The sequence below is a fragment of the Spinacia oleracea genome, chromosome 3 (genome assembly GCF_020520425.1).
Source record: "Spinacia oleracea cultivar Varoflay chromosome 3, BTI_SOV_V1, whole genome shotgun sequence".
In the NCBI taxonomy this organism is placed as follows: Eukaryota; Viridiplantae; Streptophyta; class Magnoliopsida; order Caryophyllales; family Amaranthaceae; genus Spinacia; species Spinacia oleracea.
In genome coordinates, this window is record NC_079489.1 from 101810132 (window position 1) to 101827104 (window position 16973).

The following is a 16973-nucleotide window of genomic DNA, read 5'->3' on the forward strand; positions in this document are numbered from 1 at the left end:
AGTCCAAAATGAATCCCATGGCAAAGCGCATGATGATCAAGCGTGGGCGCTTCTTGAGAACCACTCTGCCACCGCCTACCGAATCTCCTTTCAAGGCCCAAGGACAGACTAACTGTTGTGGTCTGGGATACAAGCCAACTAAGTTCGATGACAAGTAGCAAAAGGCTAAGCTAAAGGCCCGTCGAGCTGGCAATGATCAATTCAAAATACCTCCTCATCAACTTACACTCAATGGGAAATTCGTAAAAGAAGGAGAGGATGACCTATACTTTGACTTTCCAAAGCAATTCTATGACTCTTCAGAGGTTATCCTTTACCCCGGATTCGAGATCTTTCAAGACTGTCACTTTCTAGAGGATGCTCCTCCAATACAAGACAAGGCTACCCCTGAATGCCTTGATTCATCAGCTTTCGGTCTATTATTTGGCCAGGAAATAACCCCAACCACTTCCGAAGACACCATGGTTCAAATGATCACTCAAATCGAAGATTTCGACCCATCCAAGCTAATTACTCGAAGTGAGAAGATGGTCAATGGCTGGAGAAAGTCTCTCAAGATATGTGCTCCAAATGGCAAGATGTTCAAGATTACTGTGGGCGAAGGATCTCTGATGAGCGATTCCGATTCGGAGGATGAGTCTGGATCTGAGTCTGGAAATGAGTCTAAGAGTCTAGAACTAGAGTCTTGCATCAATCAAGAGCCTCTAAAGGCCGAGCTTCAAGTCAAAACAGTCGATGTAATGATTGCTGATTTTAATAACACTTCAATTTCTACTTACTCTTCGAGTTCTAATTCAAAACAAAATCCTAATCCAAACAAATTTGCTTCGCAAGAAACTGACTTTGAAATTCTAAAAGCTATCGAAAATCATGAAAACAGGACGCCCATAATTGAGGAAACAGAAGAAATCAACCTTTCTAACAACAGTGATTCAAAGCTAGTTCAGATTGGCTTAACTCTATCTCAAGCAGAGCGGGATGATCTTATCAAGCTACTTTCAGAGTACATAGACGTCTTCTCATGGTCCTATCATGATATGCCAGGGGTTGATCCAAGCATCGGTCAGCATACAATTCCCCTTATTCTCTTTTCACCTATCAAGCAGAAACTCCGTCGCATGAAACCGGACGTTTCCCTCAAAATTCAAGAAGAAGTCTCCAAGTAGCTAGAGGCCGGGGTTATTCGAGAAGCAAAGTATCCAAAATGGATCGCAAATGTCGTCCCAGTTCCAAAGAAAGATGGCAAAGTACGAATGCGTGTGGACTACAGAGATCTTAACGGGGCCATCCCTAAAGACGGTTTTCCATTACCCCACATCGACATCCTGGTCGACAACACCGCAAATCATGCCTTACTCTCTTTTATGGACGGGTATGCAGGCTACAATCAGATTCCCATGGTAGAGGAGGACATGGAGAAGAAAACCTTCATCACTCAGTGGGGTAAGTATTGCTACCCAGTTATGCCGTTCGGACTGAAGAACCCAAGAGCAACCTATCAAAGAACAACCACAACCATCATGAGCGATATGATTCACATGGAAATTGAGGTATATGTCGACGACATGATTGTCAAATCCAAAGAGAGACACGAGCATACCTCAGTACTTCGAAAAATTTTCAACAGGCTCAGGCAATACAACATGAGGCTCAATCCTCAAAAGTGCGCATTCGGGGTAACGTCAGGCAAGTTACTCGGATATGTTATAAGCTCTCGGGGCATAGAGGCTGATCCTTCGAAAATCAAAGCAGTTCTCGAGATGCAACCACCAACGAATGAAAAAGAAATTCGGGGTTTTCTCGGCAGACTACAATATATCAGTAGGTTCATTTCAAGACTCACAATGATCTGTGAACCGTTATTTCGAAAGCTCCGAAAAAGCGAGCCCAAAGTTTGGGATGATGACTGTCAGCATGCATTTGACACTATCAAGGACTACCTTTCCAACCCACCAGTACTAAAGCCAGCCATGCAAGGGATTCCCCTCAGGATCTACCTCACAACCACAAATTCAGCAGTAGGGGCTATGCTCGCCCAGGAAGTTGAAGGCAAGGAGAATGCCGTAAAGAAACTATGGCACTACATGCTCTCCCATACAGTACATGTGGTCAGCAAAGTGGATCCTCTCAAGTATCTATTCGAAAAACCAGCTCTCAACAGACGGTTGTCCAGGTGGTTGGTCATGCTAGCAGAATTCGACCTCAAATACATCCCGCAGAACTCTATCAAGGGTTCAGCAGTCTCAGACTTCCTAGCCGACTGTCCCGTCGAGGCAAAAGAGGAAGATTACGACTTACCCGACGAGCAAATCTTAATGACTAGTGATGACAGTTGGTCAATGAATTTCGATGGTGCTTCGAATCAGAACGGGTGTGGTGTTGGAGTAATTCTAGTAGCCCCAGACGGCACTCACATTCCTATATCAGCAAAACTGAAATTCAACGTCACAAACAATGCGGCAGAATATGAAGCATGCATCATGGGCCTGGAAGCCGCCTTAGCATTGGGTGTCCAGAAACTTCGAGTGTACGGGGATTCTTCCCTAATTATCAATCAAATTTCCGGCAAATGGAAAGTAAGGAGCGAGAGCTTGGCTCCATACCAGTCCTACCTCGAGCAGCTGTCTGAGAAAATAGAAGAGCTTCGCTATACATACCTCCCGAGAGAGGAAAACCAATTCGTGACGCACTGGCAAAGTTGGCCTCAATGATCAACATTCCAAATGGCATGGCCGAAATGCCACTTACAATTGGAACACGTTAAGAAGCAGCATGTGTCCATGCTATTGACGACGTCGAGCAAGACAGCGATGAACCTTGGTTTACAAACATTCAAAGGTATCTTCAAAATTCAGAGTATCCCCCGCACTTTTCAAGCAAGAATCAAAGGGCTCTACGACTACAATCAGCCAATTTCGTCATAGAAGGCGGCATTCTATACAAAAGGTCCCTTGGCGGTCCTAACCTCCGATGTGTTGACAAGCACGAAGCTGAAAGAGTTATGGACGACATACATGCTGGAGTCTGTGGCACCCACATGAACGGGAAGATGCTAGCCCTCAAGATCATCAGGGCTCGATACTACTGGACTACCTCGAACGGGGTTTTTACTTCTTTATCAAGAAATGTCCTACCTGCCAAAAGTGTGCGAATCTGAAGCACATTCCCCCATCAGTGTTATACTCCCAATCATCACCGTGGCCATTCTCAGCCTGGGGTATCGACGTCATTGGAAAAGTCACTCCAACAGGCATCGGGGGTCATGAGTTCATACTGGTTGCTATCGACTACTTCACCAAATGGGTCAAAGCCAGATCATACGAAGTGTTGGGTTCCAAGAAAGTGGCCCAGTTCATACAAGAAAACATCATACGCAGATACGGCGTTCCTCACGAGTTCATCAATGACCAGGGAACCCATTTTCAAGGAGAGTGTGAAGATCTATTCACCGAATACAAGATTCAACATCATCGCTCTTCGCCTTATCGCCCACAAACCAATGGGGCAGTCGAAGCAGCCAACAAGAATGTCAAGACCATCATCATGAAAATGACTATCAATTACAAGGACTGGCCCCAAAAGCTGCATTTCGCATTGTGGGGGTATCGAACTTCAATTCGCACTTCAATTGGTGCAACTCCAATTTCATTTGTCTATGGAATGGAGGCAGTACAACCTATCGAGCTGGAGATACCTTCTCTAAGGATAGTCCTCGAAAGCAAAATCCCAGAAGCTGCATGGGTACAAGCAAGATATAACGAGTTAGTCATGCTCGATGAGCGCCGGCTTCAAGCCGCTCACCATGTACAATTCTATCAGCGCCGAGTGGCCAGACATTTCAAAAAAAGGGTCAGAACCCGAAACATCAAAGAAGGCGAGCTTGTCCAGAAAGCCCTTCGCAAAAGCACCATGGCCCAAGGGGAAAATTCAAACCCAACTGGGTAGGCCCATACATTGTCAAGAAGATCCTCTCCGGGGGAGCAGTCGAACTAACAGACGTCGATGGAACAGAATTCAGATCTCTGACAAACCTCGATAAACTCAAGAAGTTCTATGTCTAAGTTCCATGTTCAAATTCAAGAATCCAATTCAAAGTCCTGTAAGGTAGTCAGAACTACGTCCGGCCTGATTCCTTAATGGGACACGTAGGCAACCTCAATTCGAGGCCCGGCCACTTTAGTAAATTTTTTTTTTAAAATTTCCTCAATTAAGGGCATCCTAAAAATCAAATCAAGTTTCAAAACTCAATTGTTGTTGTCTTTATTCCAAATGTGCCAATTCAAAGCAAAGCATGTTCAAGCGGAATTTAACACAATAACTCTTTATTTGGCTCTAAGGCCTTCAAAGCTAATTCAAATACAAAGTCAGGATCAAGTGAAGCAAAGTTCAAAGCCTTTTCACTTCCTAAACACATTTTCTAAACACATCTTCCAAACACATTCTAAACACAATTCCTTCCAATACAATTTCAAGCACATTTGGCGACTATGCTCTCGAGTCTTGGCACCTTGAGTACTATCCCCTGGCTCCTCCCGCAATCAATCATCAATCTTCCCCTTGCCCAAGCGGCGGGAGAAGGAACTTGCTAGCCTTCCAAGACGGGAGGACGACGAACCTCCTTTGGACTCCGAACGGTCAAGCACCGGATGGGCCACACTCCCGTCACCTTCCTAATAGTCAGTTGATGCAGGACGTCTAGCTCTAGAACCTCGGACTCTAGCTGGTCCGGAGAGAGAAATGTCCCTCTGGCTTAGGCCTCTCATCCATACAATGTACCCCGCAGACAGAGTAACTGACTCAGGTGGGAACTGAATACTCAAGAATGGTTTGGCGACCCAATACCGCCTACAAAATTCAAGACGACTGGCATTCAGCGCAACACGTTTTGGGTTCTCTTCAGCACAGTCCGGGATCTCCTGTTTCAAGCCATACTGTCTCATCACTCGAGCAGGTGAGTAGAAGAGCAGCATTGTGAGGCTTGGCACCCTCAAAGCAGTAGAATCAGGGGCATGTCTCATGGCAACAATTCCCCACCAAGGAACTACCCACAATATACAAGATTTAATTCCAGAAAGAGCGCTTCGCCACTCATCCAATGAAAGCCGGCCATACATAATGGGCCGCACAGTGAACCCTTTTCTATTATAGCTCTCTATGTTCTCCGATGGTGCCACCAGTATGAGCCTCTCCATAAGCCAAACCTTGGGGAGTATACAAGAAATGCATTTCAAAATTCAACATTCAAATACAAGTACAAATTCAACATACAAGAAGGCTCCAAATCCTTACTTGGAGTAATACCGGACTTCCCCACGGCAAAGAAGAGGGGTCCGACTTCAGCATGTCAAGGCCCATCAATGTTTCGCCAATCACGAGCGACATTGGGTCCCGACCACTAGCAAACTGCTCTACAATACTATTAGGGAGGCATCACCATGGCCAAACCCCCGTTTCGAAAAGAGGAAGCGAGCAAAGATACAAAAACTCAAGGCCCTCAAGCGGAAAACTTTGGGAACATCAAGCCCAGCAAAGTATGTGACAAGGAGGGACAAATCCACCCCTCTGCCATATACAACAACACTCAAAAGTGGGGGCTTCAAGCCCAAATATGTTTCAAAACCCAGGAAAAAGTGTTCTTCAACACTGGGCAAGCATGGCACCGGCATAATGGGCCACCCTAATATGGCGCTAAACTCTTCATGGAGGGGACATACCTCATTATTCCCAAAGCGGAAGACATTATGATTCGGATCCCAAGCCTTCAAAGCAGCAAGAATGAAGTGCAAATCTTGCTTTACAAACCGGAAGGAGGCGAGCACCCCAAGATGCATGCCATCAGGCTCCCTTTTCTCCAATTTGCCTAGCGAACCAAGCCACGAGTTCAAGGCATTTTCAAAGGACATAGCCATAGTCTCTCTTCTTTTTCGTGAGGAAGCAGTATAAAAGGAATAGTAGGGAAGGATTGATGCAAGAAATGATCCGAAATACTCCCTATTTATACAAGAGTCGGCTTGCACGACAGCACACTGGCGCCAGGCGCCATGTCCTGCGCTAGGCGCAGGGGCCTGCAGCGAAGGACGACGCCACCGCCCTCTTTTATGACTCCGAGTACACACTCTTTAGTGTTTCAGACAGCAAATACAAACCTCTATTATTCAAGATTCCAAAGCCGCAAGTCGCGCAAATTCAAGCAGTCCGTATCAACGCTTCGGGCAGATTTCGGTTCAAATTATTCAAAATTCAAGCATTCTAGTCCTATATCGGCGTCCTAAGTCGAGTCTGCATATGCATAAGCAAAAGTTGAATATACTTTGACTTGCGCTTTTTCTTACCAAAAAACCTCAGTCAAAGTGGGGCCTTATAGTGGGTATATACACCCGAAAAAATGGGCAAATTTTTTCCAAATTTTTTGCAAATTTTCCATGCATGCATATAGCTAAAAATTTCAAAGCACACACAACGCATACAATTTCAAAAATTCAAACATACAAAAGCCAAAATTCAAAAATTTCAAACCAATTCAAGTTCAAAACCATACAACCATACAAATTCAAGTTCCAAACCGTAGAAATCTATTCAAATACAACCCAACCTATACAAAATCAACCCAGGCAAGCTGGAACTCGCTACCATGCAGGGTAATTCCGAGTCATCATCAGTTGTAACATCAACCACATGCTCCTTGTCCCTGTTCCGCCTCCTAAGGCGCTCCAGATCCCGATCCAGCTCTGTCCCGGGGGTACCAGGATCCTGCTATGAGATACGAAGAGTGCCAAGAGAGGGATGAACTCCCTGCTGAGGAGAGGGATACTGATAAGGCGGCGGCATCGCCATGAACTGGTACGGCGCAAACATCTGAGCCTGGCGCATCCTATCCATCTCCGACCAGTAAGCCCATGAATCTGCACCCCAAGGCTGAGGACCACTCCCTCCGAAGTAGTAACCGGGAGGAGGAACAAAGGGTCTCGAACTGCTTGCACCTCCAAAAGAATGCCTGGTAGGATCAGCATATACAAAAGGGGCAGCTCCCCGATCAACTTCCGAATGCCTCTGATGAGCACCAGCACCGGACCCCTGTCCTAGGTCCAAGCTCGGTCCCTCCTGCCTCGAGGAAGTCTCCCCCTGAGGCTCCCTATCAACAGAACCTCTGCGGCCTCGACGGCGCTCCTATACAAAATACAAATTTCAAGAATCAGCATCCAAGTTCGAGTTTCCAGAATGCAAATTACGAAATCAAGAAGAGCACCTCTCTGTCCCGGCCAGAAAGCTTCTGGGTCAGTTTGACACAATACCTCTTCCAGGAATCATTTAAGAGCATCTAGCGACGCACTCTCACCCGAGGCGCCTGCATAAAAAATTCAAGATCATTTCCCAAATATAGGATTACAATCAGTTTCAAGAAAATTCAACAGTACTCACAGCGGCATAATGCTCAGGTACAGCATCATACGATCTCCGGTACGGAGGAGAAGCTACAGGAATGGTCACCTCCACCTGTTCCCCGTCCGAGTTCTCATAGCGGAGGATCCTATCAGCATGGGGAATGTCCTCAGGATCACCCTCCTCCTCCTACATACAATCATACAATCATCCAATCATACAAGAATACAAGAACACAAGAATACAAGAATACAAGATACAAAGTTCAAAAGCTCACCGGCAGTACGAAGCGTACTGGTGGAGCCAGTCTCCTGAGGAGGTCGTCATAACTATCCTTCCTTTGTTCAAAGTCCCTTCAAGAGCGGCAAACAGCATCACCCCTAGCATTCACGTAGAGTCGGGCAAGATCTTCATCCTGCGCTAGCATGGACTCCGGTGGGTCCTTGGGGACCAACCTATTCCCCGAACTGTGCTGAAGAGACACTCGCTCCCCCAAATACCACACGTGGCGATACACCCCAAGGAGCAAAACCCGCCGTCCAGACAAGAAATGGGCGCGAGCAGCCGAGGCAGGTACATGCGCGTTGGCAAAAGGACGCCACACCACCTGCAAAGCAGACAACTCAAGCAACTGTACAAATACAAATACAAAAGAGAAAAACAGTACAAAAATATTACCTCATCAGCAGGTAGAACTCTCCAAGCTCTGCGGGAGGCAACCAGAGGCGCCCTCCTGCGCACTGCTCCTATCCAAGAGGCAGCATACGGGTAAGCCGCATCCCGAGTACGATCCGACGCCAAAGTCGGAAAGTGCTTGATGAGCGACATTTATGTCGCTCTTAGCCTAGGATTTTATGTTAGTTTTTATGCTTTTTTTAATAGTTTTTATAGCTTTTTGTGTGAGATTTATAAGTTTTGTTCCATCTTGTGCTTTATAGGTGATCTTGATGAAAAATGATGGAAAACAAGTGAATTTGAGCCAAAACAGGGCTTGTGCGGTCGAGTGGCGTTTTGTGCGCCCGAACAGGTAGTGCAAATGGAGTTCAAGGAGATTCCAGTTTTGTGCGGTCGAATGCCCTCTGTCATTCGGTCGCACAAAACGGATTTTTGAGGCAGAATGTCCCAAGATTGTAAAACGACCGCACAACCCTGGTAATTCGACAGCACAGGTTTTGTGCGATCGAACGTGCTCTGTTGCGCACAGATTTGGTTTTTGGAGGCAGAATGTCCCTAACTTCGGATGCGACCGTACAATGTTCTTTACTCGACCGCACAAAAGTTGTGCGCCCAAACGGCTTTCCTTATTCGACCAAATGAAGCTGCGAAGGAATTATGGGCCAAAGAAATCCATTTGACCGAACAGGGTTCTTCGTTCGGCCGCACATGACGAAGGAAGTGTTCTTCGCTGCCTTCGCTCGCACAAGACCCAGTGTTTGCTCGAATGATTCTTTTAAGTTCGGTCGCACAAAAGGTCTGTGCGACCGAATGGTTGCGCGGGCTGCTCTTATTCGAATTATGGCTTCTATTTGGGGAAACTTATAAATAGATTTTTGGATTTATTTTGTAGAGAGTAGAATTTTAGTTGATAATTGGAGATTCTAAAAGTAGATTTTCAGCAATTCTAGAGAGAGAAACTCTCCTCCATTCAAGCTTCAATTTGTAATCCTTCTTAACTCTTCTTCAATTTTGCAATTTAATTCTTAGTTTCTTAATTCATGCTCTTGCTTTGTTGTTGATTGTTCTTCAATTCCTTAATTTCTTGAATTCTTGATTTCATTGATTGAAGTTACTTTGATTTTTAATTCCTAGTTGATTGTGCAATTGAATTCTTAAATTCTCTTCTCTTACTCCTTCAATTTTACGCTTGCTAGCTTAGAATTAATGGATTGCTTACTTTCTTGAATGACTAGTGAGTAGAATTAGGTTAGGGAAAGGGGAGAATCTAGGGGCTTAATTAGGGGAAATTGATGATTGATTGTTGATTGATTCATGTGATTAAATATGATTTGATGATAGGACATCCATGCTAATTGATTGGTAGTTGCAAATGCTATTCGATTAGAATCACGTGGAACCATAGGTTAGGTTTGGCAAGAGATTGTGGGCCTATCTTGTGTGATCAAATGGTGGTGCCTATTATATGCTAGGTGAAAGCTCTTCCGTGGATTAGACGCTTAGCGTTCCCTATCCGAGAGGTGGCGGGTTCGTCTTTAGATGCTATTTTCCTAATCGTCACTTCGTTGCATGATCATCATTTCTAGATAGTTGAATTCATTTCCCCCGATTTCCCTAGTCTATCCCCGACTCCCTAACATCTCCCTTTCTTGATTCAATTTAGCATAATTCGTAGTTTTTAGATTCTTAAAAGTGATAATTCAAAACCAAATTCTTGTTCGAACTAGATTGACTTTCAAACTCGATAACCACCGTTTCTTTGGGATGATCCCTTTGCTTACCGCTAGCCGGTTAGTTGAGTGGTTTTATAAATATTGTTTGCATAGGTTGTTTTCTATCAACGACCGAAAATAGACTTATCGAAATGGCGCCGTTGCCGGGGAAAAACATTGCAATTTCGCTTAGCTTTCTTTTTCCTTGGCATTGCTCACGGTTTTTCTTGAGTTTGTATGCTTGTTAGGGGGCGTGCTCGTCAAAGGATCCTCCATCCTCTTGACCTTGAATGGGAGAGGACACTTAGGAGACAAAGGCGTGTACGGTCTAGCTCATCAAGCAATAACAGATTCGCATCGTTGAGTGTTGGTGAGGAACAACAAGAGAGTGAGAAAGTTTATGAGAACATGGCGCTCCCGGTTAAGAACTTGGGAATACCGGGGGCATTCGAAGCTACATGTGGTATTCAAGCCCCAACAACGGGTGCCAACAACTTTGAGATCAAGCCCGCCTTGATCAATTTGGTGCAAAGCCACCCCTTTTGTGGGAAGAGTAATGAATCACCTCACGAACATCTCAAACAGTTCGAGCACTATTGTGACACAATCAAGCACAATTGTGTCACATCGGATTATGTGAGGTTGACATTGTTTCGGTTCTCTCTACTTGGGCGAGCAAGTGATTGGCTTGACAAGGAGGTCAAGCCCAACTCACTTCGCACTTGGACCGAAGTGACAAGTGCATTCTTAAACAAATTCTACTCGCATGGGAAGACGGCGGAGTGTCGCCACAAGATCCAATCCTTTGAGCAAAAGCGAGATGAGTCACTCTTCGAAGCTTGGGATCGTTTCATGGAGTACCAAAGGGAATGCCCACACCATGGGATTCCTAAATGGTTGTTGCTCCAAACATTTTACTTGGGGTTGAGTCCAAGTTCAAAGACAAGTCTTGATGCTGGCGCGGGAGGCCCCATTATGAATAAAACTGAGGATCAAATAGAGGAAATCATTGAGGATGTAGTTCAAAACTACCAATCTTGGCATGTAGGCACAAGGAATTATGATGGGAAAGGTAGAAGTGAAGATGGTAAGGGTTCGATGTACGCCATAGAGCAAGGACGGATGATAGAGAAGCTTACCTCACGCTTGGAGAAGCTCGAAAATACACCAAGCCAATCGCCATCACCGTCTACAATCCCTCCTCCCCCGACCACTCTTCTCTCTAAGGGGAAGGGCAAGGTTAGTTCTTATGGCTCAATGCCTCCGGGCACATTCTTTTGTGAAAATTGCCAAGACTATAGTCATTCCCCCGATGCATGCCCCTTATTTCATAACTTGTCATTTGTGGATTATGGCCCTTCGTATGAAGGAGAGTTTGATGTACAGTATGCTAATGCCATCAATGAGAGGTCTAGGAATGATAACCCTAACAATCCTAATTTTGCTAGGAAACCTAGAGGGCCTCCATGTATGGTCCCCACCAAGGCTATGGCCAAGGAAGTGGGTATGATAGCCAAAATCGAGGTGGCTATAGAGCACAAGGCTATCAAAGCCAAGCGCCCTATGGTCAAGCTCAAGGTTTTGGCAATCAAGGCCAATACAACCAAGGGGGTTATAATCCCAACCATCAAGGTGGAGGGGGTTATAACTACTCTTATGGGCAATTTAGGGGTGCCTCAAGTGGGGGTTATCCTTTGAACTCGGGAGTTCCTTATGGTGCATCTCAATTGCCACCTCCCGGATTCAATGGACCGAGGACCTTTGGCAACTAATATCAAGCAAACCTTAGTGGTTATGGCGTTGCACCTCCACCACTCCCGCCTCTCAAGTCTAATCTTGAGGCTCTCATGGAGTCGTTTGTGGGGGCACAAGCCAAGAAGAATGTCGAGTTTGAGGATGGATTCAAACAATCCAACACTCACTTGAAGATGATTGAGACCCAACTAGCTCAACTTGCAAATACCTTTAGGGAACATCATGCGCATGCTAGTCTCCCACCCCAAAGTCATACTCCAAGGCAAATGAATGCCATAGTGACAAGGAGTGGGAAAATCTTAGATGATGTTCCTCGAGCTAGTAAGGTTTCTAAGCCTAATGGGAAGGATCAAGGGGGGAGTCATTGAGTCTAGTGACAATGATGTGGTAGAAGAGGAGCCTCCCATAAATGATGTAGGTGAAAATCCTATATCAAAGGAGGCAACTCTCCTACCTCTCCCCACTCCTAAACTTCCCTATCCCCAAAGATTCATAAGGCACAATTTGGACGTGCAATTCTCAAAATTCCTTGATGTTCTTCGAAATTTGCACATCACCCTCCCCTTTACGGAAGCATTGAAACAAATGCCTACCTAATCAAGATTTCTCAAGGAAATCTTGAGTGGGAAGTGAGATTGCGACGTAAAGGAGACGGTGAACCTAACCGAGAATTGTAGTGCTATCGTTCTCAACCAAATGCCACCCAAACTCAAGGACCCGGGTAGTTTTTCTATCCCTTGTGCTATTAAGGAGCTTGAAATAAACAATGCCTTGTGTGATTTGGGTGCTAGCGTTAGTCTAATGCCTTACTCGGTGTTCGCCAAGCTTGAAGTTGGTGATCTTGTCCCAACTAACATCACCTTGCAACTTGCCCGCCGTTCGGTCAAGTACCCTATTGGCAAGGTTGAGGATGTACCCTTGAGGGTTGGTGGATTAGTGATCCCCGTCGACTTTGTAGTCCTAGACATAGATGAGGACGTGCATGTACCTATTATTCTAGGCCGCCCATTCTTGGCTACGGCGGGGGCAATTATTGATGTCAAGCAAGGGAACATTACCTTGAAAGTTGGGAAGGATAGCTTATTTTTTGACTTGAACAAAGCCATGCGTTATCCTAGTTCGACTAACGAGAAATGTCTCTTTGTTCACTCTTTTGATCCCATTGTGAATGACATGCACGAGCACTTTCTCACCACTAATGATCCACTTGAGCTTGTTCTTTTGAATAGACATGGTTTAGGTACTTTAGGGGTCGAAGTGGCTGACTACAAGGAGCTCTTGGATGCCCCACCACCTTGCGCTCAACCCGAGCAATGCATGCTTATGTTGGATGGGAAAGAAGATTTGGATGCAGCCGAAATTGGTAAGGAAGCTCCCAAGGTAGAGCTAAAACCTCTACCTTCGAGCTTGAGGTACGCATTTCTCGGACCCAACTCTTCTTACCCCGTGATTATCAATTCCTCTTTAGATGACGAGCAAGTGCTCAAGCTCACTCATGTCTTGAAACGTCATCAAAGGGCTTTGGGCTACACTATTGGAGATTTGAAAGGTGTTAGCCCAACCCTTTGCATGCATCATATAGAGCTTGAGGACAACGTCGTACCACATCGTGAGAGGCAAAGAAAACTTAATCCACCTATGGGAGAGGTGGTTAAGAAGGAAATAATGAAGCTTTTGGCGGCCGGGATTATCTATCCTATTTCTAATAGTCGATGGGTATCCCCGGTCCATGTGGTTCCAAAAAAGGGTGGGATGACGGTAGTCAAGAATTCACATGGAGAACTCATTTCCACTCGGACGGTAACCGGGTGGCGCATGTGTATTGACTATCGCCAACTCAATCTATCCACTAAGAAGGACCACTTTCCTCTACCATTTATTGATCAAATGCTTGAACGTCTAACCAAACACAAGTATTTTATCTTTCTTGATGGTTATTCCGGGTTCTTTCAAATCCCCATAAACCCGGAAGACCAAGAGAAAACTACATTTACTTGCCCTTATGGGACTTTTGCCCTATAGGAGGATGCCATTTGGGCTTTGCAATTCCCCCGGGACGTTCCAAAGGTGTATGATGAGTATTTTTGGTGATATGCTTGAAGAAGAAATGGAGGTGTTCATGGATGACTTTTCGGTGGGAGGATCCACCTATATGATGAATGCCTCATCAATCTTGGGAAGTGCCTTGCGAGGTGTGAGAAAGTCAACTTGGTGCTCAATTGGGAAAAATGCCACTTCATGGTGGAGGAAGGAATTGTTCTAGGGCACAAAGTCTCTCACCATGGGATCGAGGTTGATAGAGCGAAAATCGAAGTCATAGAGAAGTTGCCTCCCCCGGTGAATGTTAAGGGGATCCGGTCCTTTCTTGGGCATGCCGGATTCTATAGGCGATTCATTAAAGACTTTTCCTCAATTGCTCGACCTCTCACTAACCTCCTCCAAAAAGAGTGTGACTTTCACTTTGATTCTACATGTCTCAAGGCCTTTAACACAATCAAGAGTGCCCTTATTTCTACTCCCATAGTTCAAGCTCTGGATTGGTCTCTACCTTTCGAATTGATGTGCGACGCAAGTGATTTCTCGGTTGGGGGAGTTCTTGGTCAACGAAAGGACAAAAATCTCCATGTGATATATTATATGTCAAAGACTCTCAATCAAGCTCAAGCCAACTACACCACTACCGAGAAAGAATTTCTCGCCATTGTGCATGCATTTGAGAAGTTTAGGACCTATTTAGTAGGGTCAAAGACAATTGTGTACATTGATCATGCGGCTATTCGCTATCTTATGGCGAAAAAGGAGGCCAAACCGAGACTCATTCGTTGGGTTCTACTCCTTCAAGAATTCGATATTGAGATAAGAGATAAGAAAGGAGCCGAGAATGTGGTGGCCGACCACCTATCTAGGCTAGAACTTGGGAGTGTTGCTCCGGATGATGTCCTTATCGAGGATGCTTTGAGAGGTGATACTTTGTATATGGTTGGGGAGTTCCCAACTCCCTTGGTTTGTAGACATCGTTAATTACTTGGCTTGTGGGGCGATCCCGAAAGATCTTACCACTCAAGAGCGCCGCAAGTTGAAGTATGATTCTAGGCGCTATGATGAGCCCACTTTGTTGAGGCGGTGCCTGGATGGCCTCTTAAGGAGATGTGTTCCGGATGAAGAGTTCCCTAGTGTCCTTCGTATGTGTCACTCCTCCCCTTGTGGTGGCCATATGGGAGGTGATAGAACCACTTCCAAGATTCTTCAAAGCATGTTGTGGTGGCCTACCCTTTTTCGGGATGCTTGGGCATTTGTCAAATCTTGTGATCGTTGTCAAAGATCGGGTAATATTTCCAAGAGACATGAAATGCCACAAAATCCCATCCCAGAGTTGGAAGTGTTCGATGTGTGGGGACTCGACTTCATGGGTCCCTTCCCTTCTTCTTATGGCAACCTCTACATTCTTGTAGCAGTTGACTATGTTTCCAAGTGGGCGGAAGCCATTGCATCTCCCACTAATGATCATAAAGTGGTAGTCTACCTCTTTAAAAAGATCATCTTTCCGCGTTTTGGGGTTCCTAGGGATTTGATTAGTGGTGGAGGGTCCCATTTTGCCCATGGTAAGTTCAAGGCTCTCTTGCGGAAGTATGGTGTCCGTCACAAAGTTGGTGTGGGCTACCACCCTCAAACTAGCGGTCAAGTGGAAGTCACCAATAGGGAGATCAAGTCTATCTTGTAGAAGTCGGTTGCCAAAAACCGCAAGGATTGGTCAATAAAACTTGATGACGCCTTATGGGCGTATAGAACGGCTTTCAAGACGCCAATTGGGATGACTCCCTACAAACTTGTTAATGGCAAGAATTGCCACTTGCCGGTGGAGCTTGAGCACAAGGCAATGTGGGCCATCAAAACTTTGAATTTTGAGCTCACTAGTGCGGGTGAGCGGCGCTTGCTCGATCTCCATGAGTTAGAAGAACTCCGCATGAATGCCTATGACTCGGCAAGCATCTACAAGGCGCGTTCTAAACAATATCATGACGCCAAGATTGAGAAGAGAGAGTTCAAGGAGGGGGAAAAGGTCCTCCTTTATAACTCTCGTTTGAAGTTCTTCCCGGGAAAACTAAAGTCCCGGTGGAGCGGTCCGTTCGATGTTGTTCGGGTTTTCCCCCATGGTGCTATCGAGATTCGGAATGATGATTCCGGGTCCTTCAAAGTGAATGGGCATCGGCTCAAACACTATTTCTTGGGAGACTCTATCGGATCTTTTGCTTCCTTGGATCTCAAGGACCCCCCATGAATTTTGGGGGGATTCGTCAAGCTAATGACGTTAAACGAGCGCTCCCGGGAGGCACCCCGCGGCTTCTATGCATTGTTTTGGTATGTTTCATCGCGGTGGGTACACACTTTCCACCTTTTGCGCGCCTTACCCGTCTTTATTTTGGTGAGTTTGTTCGGGTTTTAACGGCTCTTTGCGGGACTTGCTCCCACGACAATTCCGGTAACATCCTTCTAACTCTATTGCATACTTTGGGGGACGGGCATACATCATGTTGGGGCATTTTGTTGGATGGGTAGCTGTGCCCCTCCTTGCTTGGTTTTAGGCCGTGAGGACATGGCCTAATTCTAGCTTGGGGGGAGTTTTGTTGTGTGGTTGGCTACTTGTTGATGCTCATTGCTACGAATCATACCATTATGTGCTTGTTTCTTTGTTTTTATATTGATTTAGTTTGATTTTAGTTTCTTTTCTTTTAGTTTATTTTGTTTGTTTCTTTTTGTTTCCCTTTTTGGGGTGTTTTCTTATTTTCTTCCTTTTTCTTTTGTTTTGATTTCCTTTTTGTCAAGGCAAGTTTTTCTAGGTTTTCTTAGGCAATATTCTTGATTGGGGCATATAAAATTGGAACATGTAGATTAGAATGCTTTTATTCCTAATTGGTAGATTTTTACACGGTTCTTAATGTCTTGGGTCAAGTCTAGGATTTGGTGTCAAGAAAGTTGGTTGAACTATGGGTAGCATGCGTCATGAACTCTTGGCTTGTGGTAAGATGGTGTCGATTTCTCTAGTGATTTGAAGCCGGAGAGAATGGTATTTGCTCCCATGTGAGGTTCATGCTCAAAAATAAGCCCAAACACATTTTCATATATTGAGTGGCATGGATCCTTAGCATTGACTTTCTTGTCTCCCGAGTTTGACCATTTCCTTCCCGAGACCGCGACCGAACTACTTTAGGGGACGATAGAGGCATTTCTTTCGGTGACTATTTTTCTGTTTAGTTTAGGACTCTATTTTCTTATTTTTCTCATATGTTTTTGTTTGCATTTGCCTCTTTGCTAGCCATTTGAGCCTTGACCCTTCATTTCTTATGAGCACATTACAAGCCTAATAGCCTTTGTTTTGTTTTCACACTTAGAAGTGATAGTGAAGCTTAGAGTTATGATGCTTGTTGTTTTGGAGTAATTATCCAAAGTTGA

General features: G+C 45.2%; 1 protein-coding gene and 1 pseudogene across 1 annotated transcript; one reads left to right on the top strand and one right to left on the bottom strand.

Moving 5' to 3' along the window:
- Positions 1-10553: 10553 nt before the first annotated feature.
- On the bottom strand, positions 10554-10654 carry LOC130471073 (uncharacterized; annotated as a pseudogene).
- Positions 10655-15333: 4679 nt separating this feature from the next.
- LOC110790656 (uncharacterized) lies at positions 15334-15801 on the top strand. The gene has a single exon (XM_021995429.1). The coding sequence runs from the start codon at positions 15334-15336 to the stop codon at positions 15799-15801; it is 468 nt and encodes a 155-aa protein (XP_021851121.1).
- Positions 15802-16973: the final 1172 nt, after the last annotated feature.

What these genes read in the sequence shown, in the direction of transcription:
- LOC110790656 (XM_021995429.1), top strand. Translation starts at nt 15,334, where the DNA reads ATGACTCCCTACAAACTTGTTAATGGCAAGAATTGCCACTTGCCGGTG.